General features: G+C 32.7%; 1 protein-coding gene across 2 annotated transcripts; it reads right to left on the bottom strand.

Moving 5' to 3' along the window:
* Positions 1–3,409: 3,409 nt before the first annotated feature.
* On the bottom strand, positions 3,410–6,007 carry LOC139876576 (ubiquitin-conjugating enzyme E2 variant 1D-like). Of its 2 annotated transcripts, XM_071863915.1 has the most exons (4): positions 5,899–6,007; positions 4,764–4,903; positions 4,495–4,620; positions 3,410–3,755 (listed from the first exon to the last, which is right to left on the bottom strand). In XM_071863915.1, exons 1-4 carry the CDS (start codon positions 5,930–5,932, stop codon positions 3,615–3,617), a joined length of 441 nt encoding a protein of 146 aa, XP_071720016.1. In that variant the 5' UTR covers positions 5,933–6,007; the 3' UTR covers positions 3,410–3,614. The 2 variants fall into 2 exon arrangements, with proteins under 2 accessions (XP_071720016.1, XP_071720017.1); XM_071863916.1 differs by lacking the exon at positions 4,495–4,620.
* Between the last annotated feature and the right edge of the window lie 294 nt (positions 6,008–6,301).

The raw sequence follows: 6,301 nt of genomic DNA, 5'->3' as shown, positions 1-6,301 counted from the left end.
CTCCCCCTAATCTAGGAAACAATGTTTCATTAAAATGACAATCAGCAAAACGTGCTGTAAAAACATCACCTGTCATAGGTTCAATATACCTTATGATTGAAGATGTTTCATATCCAACATATATTCCCAACCTCCTTTGAGGACCCATTTTTGTACGTTGTGGTGGCGCAATTGGAACATATACTGCACAACCAAATGTTCTAAGGTGGGAAATATTTGGCTCTTGACCAAAAGCAAGTTGTAGGGGGGAATATTTATGACTTGCACTTGGTCTGATGCGAATCAATGCAGCAGCATGTAAAATTGCATGACCCCATATAGATACAGGGAGTTTTGTTCTCATTATCAATGGTCTAGCGATTAACTGTAAACGTTTAATCAGTGACTCGGCTAAACCATTTTGTGTATGCACATGAGCAACAGAATGTTCAACAACAATTCCTATAGACATGCAATAGTCATTAAATGCTTGAGATGTAAACTCACCAGCATTATCAAGTCTCACCTTTTTAACGATGTAATCAGGAAAATGTGCTCTCAATTTAATAATTTCGGCAAGAAATTTTGCAAATGCCACATTACGGCTTGATAACAGACAAACATGAGACCATCTACTTGATGCGTCTATTAGGACCATGAAATATCTAAATGGTCCACATGGTGGATGAATTGGTCCACAAATATCACCTTGAATTCTTTCAAGAAACATTGGTGATTCTTTCTCAACCTTAAGTGGTGAGGGTCTAGTTATCAATTTTCCAAGAGAGCAAGATGTACATGGAACCATTGTATCATGATGGATTTTTCTATCCTTTAGTGGATGTCCATGAGTACATTCAATAATTCTTTTCATCATTGTTGATCCTGGATGGCCCAATCTGTTATGTCATAAATTAAATACACCAGGATCAATATACTTTTCTTTAATCACCATATGTGCTTCTGGTACATTTATATGTGTATAATGTAATCCAGAATTAAGTCTTGGCAGTTTTTCAATCACGTGATTCTTGTTAGTGATACTTAAATATTTCTCATTTTCTGCCGTTACTGACTGATAATCATATCCATTAAGGTATATGTCAGAAAAACTCAATAAATTTCTGCTTGACTTAGGAGAGAATAAGGCATTATTAATTAAAAATGTTGTACCGTTTGGTAATATGAATTTTGCCTTTCCTATCCCTTCTATCAAGTTAGCAGCACCTGATATTGTATGTATAGTTCCTTTCGTTGGTTTCAAATCAATGAAATATTTTTCAGATTTAAGTATAGTGTGTGTAGTACCACTATCTGCTATACAGAGATCTCCACTACTTGATTGATGTTGTGTTCCAGCAGAATTCATATTAAACTTCATATATAAGAAACAAACAGTAAGTATATAAATGTTACACAAAATGTTTATTACACACAAATAGAAAAAACTGAAACATTTGACATACATAGAATTGAAACATCAAACATAGAACTGGAACATTTGATAAAACATATAGAACTGAAACATTTGAGAAAACATGATGACAAAGGTTAAATCGTTTTATTTATAAAAGAAACATATTAATTTAATTCAAGAAATCTTCATATAAATCAGATGGTTGCTCAGTGACTGTTGGATCAATATTATCCACAAAATTTACTTCCTTTTCTTTACCTTTCAGCGAATCCTGATACTTTTTAACAAGATGTTTAGATGTTCGGCAAGTATTAGCCCAGTGGCCCATTCTACCACATCTGTAACAAGATTCTTCAGAATTTTTAGAAGAATTTTCTTCAACATCTTGTTTAGTGGGCTTGTTTTGTAGTTGATATTTATATTTTCGTGGATTATTATTTCTTTGACCACCACGGCCACGACCACGGCCACGTCCACGCCCATTCCCATTACCATAAGGATGGTTTCTACCATAGTTATGGCTTTTGGCATGATGATGGCGATGGTTATTATAACCACGACCTTGCCCGCGTCCTTGTCCCTGTTTATAATTATTTGCAGCATTTGCTTTAGGGATTGCAAGTGTACCAGTAGGACGAGATTGCTGATTTTTCATTAATAGCTCATCATTTTGCTCTGCAACCAAGAGATATGAATTAAGTTCAGGATATGTGTTGAACTTTAACATTCTCAAATTTCTTTGCACTGTGATGTTGGCAGCATTCATTGTGGAGAAAGTTTTCTCCAACATGTCTGCATCACTTATTTCATGTCCACAGAATTTAAGTTGTGAGACTGTATTATACAGAGCTGAGCTATATTCATTTACTTTCTTAAAGTCTTGGAACCTTAATGTTCTCCATTGATCCATAGCAGCTGGAAGTAAAATTTCTCTTTGATTATTGAATCTGCTTTTGAGACCTTCCCATAAAACAAGGGGATCTTCTACAGTCACATAATTATTTTGTAAGCATTCATCAATATGTTGATGAATAAAGCAACATGCCGTTGCTTGTTCTTTTTCAGAACAAGTGTTGTTTTCATTTATGGTTTCAAGAATGCCCATTGATTTAAGATGCATTTTTACTTTTATAACCCATGGCATGTAGTTGTTTCCCGTTGATTCTAAAGGAGTAAATTTAAGCTTTTCCAGATTCGACATTTTCTATCATCAAAAATTAAAACAAACAACATGATAAATTAGAGTCAATTTATATTCATAAGTATATAAACATTAAACATAAATTTAATATAACATAAATGATAAGTAGGCGACAGTGTCGACCATATGTAAGCAATCATAAATAAATGTTATATAACATAAATGATAATTAGGTGACAGTGTCGACCATATAAATGTTAGATAATAGAAATATAAATGTTAGTAACATAAATGATAATTATGCGACAGTGTCGACCATATATTATTCAGGTGGTATAACCGACCATATATCATTTAGGTGGCAGAGCCAACCATAATTAGTATTAAGATTATCGTGTTGATAACGTGTTATAATTCAGTAGGCTTATAACTACCTTTAGTGGTTTGATTCTTGATGTTATAATTCAGTAGGCTTATAACTACCTTTAGTGGTTTGATTCTTGATTAAGAATGCTAATAATGAAGTGTAAGAACAAAGATGATAATGGAGAGAAAGAAAGAAACACTTTGTAAATGTGAGAAAATGGTGCAAGTTTAATGCTTGCATTCATGGCTATTTATAGCAAAAATATCACAAGTTTAGGTAATACAATAATATTACTTTTGTGTATCAATAATTGACTATCCATTTATATATATATTTATATATTATAACAATATATATATATATATATATATATATATATATATATATATATATATATATATATATATATATATATATATATATATATATATATGCTTAAATAGTTAAATCTGCCTAGATAAGCAGCCCAACACATGCAAAACTAACTAATTAAGGCAAGAGAAGATTAATAAAAGAAGTTACATATATAGATCCATTAAAACATTTGACACAAACATGCATCTCATGAATTAAACATCATGCACATAACATCATAGAGTCAAATTAAAAAAAAGTTTCTTCAAATTAGCACTCTCTACATTCAAACCTAATATATTGCATACGAAAATACGCATCTATCGTCTTTCCATATTCATCTACTATAATATCATCTAGAAGAAGGTACTTTCTGGTGGTTGAACGAGCTTACGGTTGTGTGGGGCCGACATTTCTTTCTTAAGTTGTGTCAGTATATCTTCCATCGTGTACTCTCTTTGCCAGTTCGTTAGTATCCCGAACTTTTTCGGATCCACCTGCATAATGGTATATAGTCAAACAAAGTCTTGACCCAAACCCATCTCAAAAACAGAATCCATACGGCAACATAACTCATAAAAAACGACACTTTCTAATGCGTTTTCCAAGTACATGTCCCCTTTGTTCCAAAATAGTCAAGAACAAATTATATAACTGCATGCATAAACACTAAGACGTAAAAAGTCATGAGTCTGGAAGTGGTGGTCGGGTTGAGCTGGGCGTTGACCAACAATGACTTTTAGTAATAATTAAAGTAAACATACATATATTACACATAAAGATATCAAACATAAAACATAAATATTTTAACCATAGATAAATGACAAAATCTAGTTTCAGAAAATATAATTTTTTTGACATAACTTTGACTTTGACTGACTTTGATCTACTTTGACCCGACTCAGCCCAACTTAGACTGACTTTAACACGACTTTTTAGCGTTGACCAATTTTTAAGGTGTTTTTGGGAGACGGGACGGGCTAGTCCCCAAACCGACGTGTCAGCCAACTTTTACAATAGTGGGTGACTCACGAAACTCAGATAAGGGCGTACTCTAAGGCATAAATCACAGGTCTATGATAGTACAGATTCAGCTGATCTAAAGGCCGAGTATATTTACTGATTTTGAAGGTCAATAGTTGATTTTGACTTAAAAAGTCAAATGCATATTGCTTTCTAGGACAGACTAAAAAAAAATTGGAGAAACATCGTCTGCAAAGTTTAGCAATAAAATACCACTCCCGTCTCATGGTTGACACACGTCATGTTAATGCGAGAATGAAAACGAACAGTCGGAGGCTTCTCGGGGTAATCTTTGTCACAAAATAGCTTCAACTGATAAATTCGGCCTTCATGTACACACTGAAATTGCAAAATTAGTAACTATAGATTTGTTGTAACTAATAGTAAATTAGTAACTACAAAATCAATTTCTACTTTTTATCCTGATTCTGCATTTTGTGGGCCCCATATTTATATCTAGTTAGATAAGACTTGAAGCTTACATTGTGAGGACCGATAATGGTGCCGGTCCAAGAGCGCATATAAACGTCATCACCATCGTCCATTCCGTAACTCACGGTGCCATCTCCGATACCTTTTTCTCCGTGCTCGAGCTCCTCTAACAATCTGAAGTTCCTAGGCACTGCAATAAAATTCAAGGTTGCAAAACATAAAGAACAGGATAGTAACATTACTTATAGATGATAGAATGACACTAAGCGTCGTATTTGTGTGTACGGTGTACTGCTAAAAAGTAATGTCCAAGGCTGCAAAACACGCTACTCGGGGAGTACTCGGTTGGGATATAATTGTCTAAAAACATAAACATAATCACTCATTTGTTCAAAAACTCTAAAATTACAAATTAAATTTATGTTAAAATGTTGACGAATTTTGACTTTGACTGACTTTGATCAACAAATCTGATTTTGACCAATTAACTAACGTTGACCGATTAATTAACTGGATTTTAGAAAATCGGATCACTCTGTTCTTAAAAAGGAGTAATTGAGGATTTATCGGGGTTTTTTACAATAGTGCTAACGCCAATCATAACCGTATAAGAAAACCACCAATTCGTGATTAATCAAAATGTTTCACAAACTACAAACTAGACACACAAACCTACATAACAAAATTTATCAACCCGAATAAAATTCATTGTTACACACCCTAAAATTCAAGTATATGTATACGAGAATCAAGGTTTGCATGCATTAACAATTTACTCAACATTTTGAGATTACGTTAACAACTACCTCTCCCAATCTGTGCCTAATATAAGAACAATAATTAATTCTACTGGCCCCAAATTAAACATCACAGCCCAACCTTAATCAAGTCCTAACACAAATTAAAATGAAAATCATTAAAAACCTTCAAATTATACACAAAACACAATTAAAAAAATTCCCTAAAAAAGTAACATCAAGAACAAAATATATGAACATGTATACAAAATTAACCTAACTTTGCTATAGTTCAAGATGGTATGATATAATCTAATAAGATAATCAATTAATAAAACCCAGTATAAAAAGTAAAAAACATTATGTACTAAGAATGAAATTTCGACATATATTTAGTGAAAAATTAAAGAAACCTAGATGTAAGTGAAACTTATTTCTGTTAACTCACCGACAACACTAGATCCACCTGAGCCAAGCGTCATGGGTTTATCAAACAATTTTGAATTTGTTTGATATGATTATGCAAAAGATTGATCAGATTGATGAGGGGATTAAAAATGAAAGCAGAATATAACGAAGGACAAGGGTGAAAATGGAATAAAAGAGGTAATGGGAAAATAATGGAATATGTTATACGAGTATGTATTTACACAATCTTGTAAAAATATATATATATTTTTTTCTACGTTGTTCTTTCGTTTATACACTAAATTGCAATTCGAGTGTTCCAAATTTTTAATTAAATCTTTGAATTCTTTTAATTACATAATTTGGCAATCCTAGTCCTTCCATCAAGCTACCGTCTAGTTTGGTTGTTAACTCTTGACATGTGCATAATATGTAGTGTTGTA

This window comes from Rutidosis leptorrhynchoides, chromosome 11 (assembly GCF_046630445.1).
Source record: "Rutidosis leptorrhynchoides isolate AG116_Rl617_1_P2 chromosome 11, CSIRO_AGI_Rlap_v1, whole genome shotgun sequence".
Lineage (NCBI taxonomy): Eukaryota > Viridiplantae > Streptophyta > Magnoliopsida > Asterales > Asteraceae > Rutidosis > Rutidosis leptorrhynchoides.
This window is presented reverse-complemented; position numbering and strand designations above follow the sequence as displayed.

Excerpts from the sequence above, each read along its gene's own strand:
- LOC139876576 (XM_071863915.1), bottom strand. The coding sequence starts at position 5,932 with ATGACGCTTGGCTCAGGTGGATCTAGTGTTGTCG. Across the intron at positions 4,904-5,898 it reads AGGTGGATCTAGTGTTGTCG|TGCCTAGGAACTTCAGATTG; the intron begins GTGAGTTAACAG and ends ATTTTATTGCAG. Across the intron at positions 3,756-4,494 it reads TCAACCATGAGACGGGAGTG|GTGGATCCGAAAAAGTTCGG; the intron begins GTATTTTATTGC and ends ACCATTATGCAG.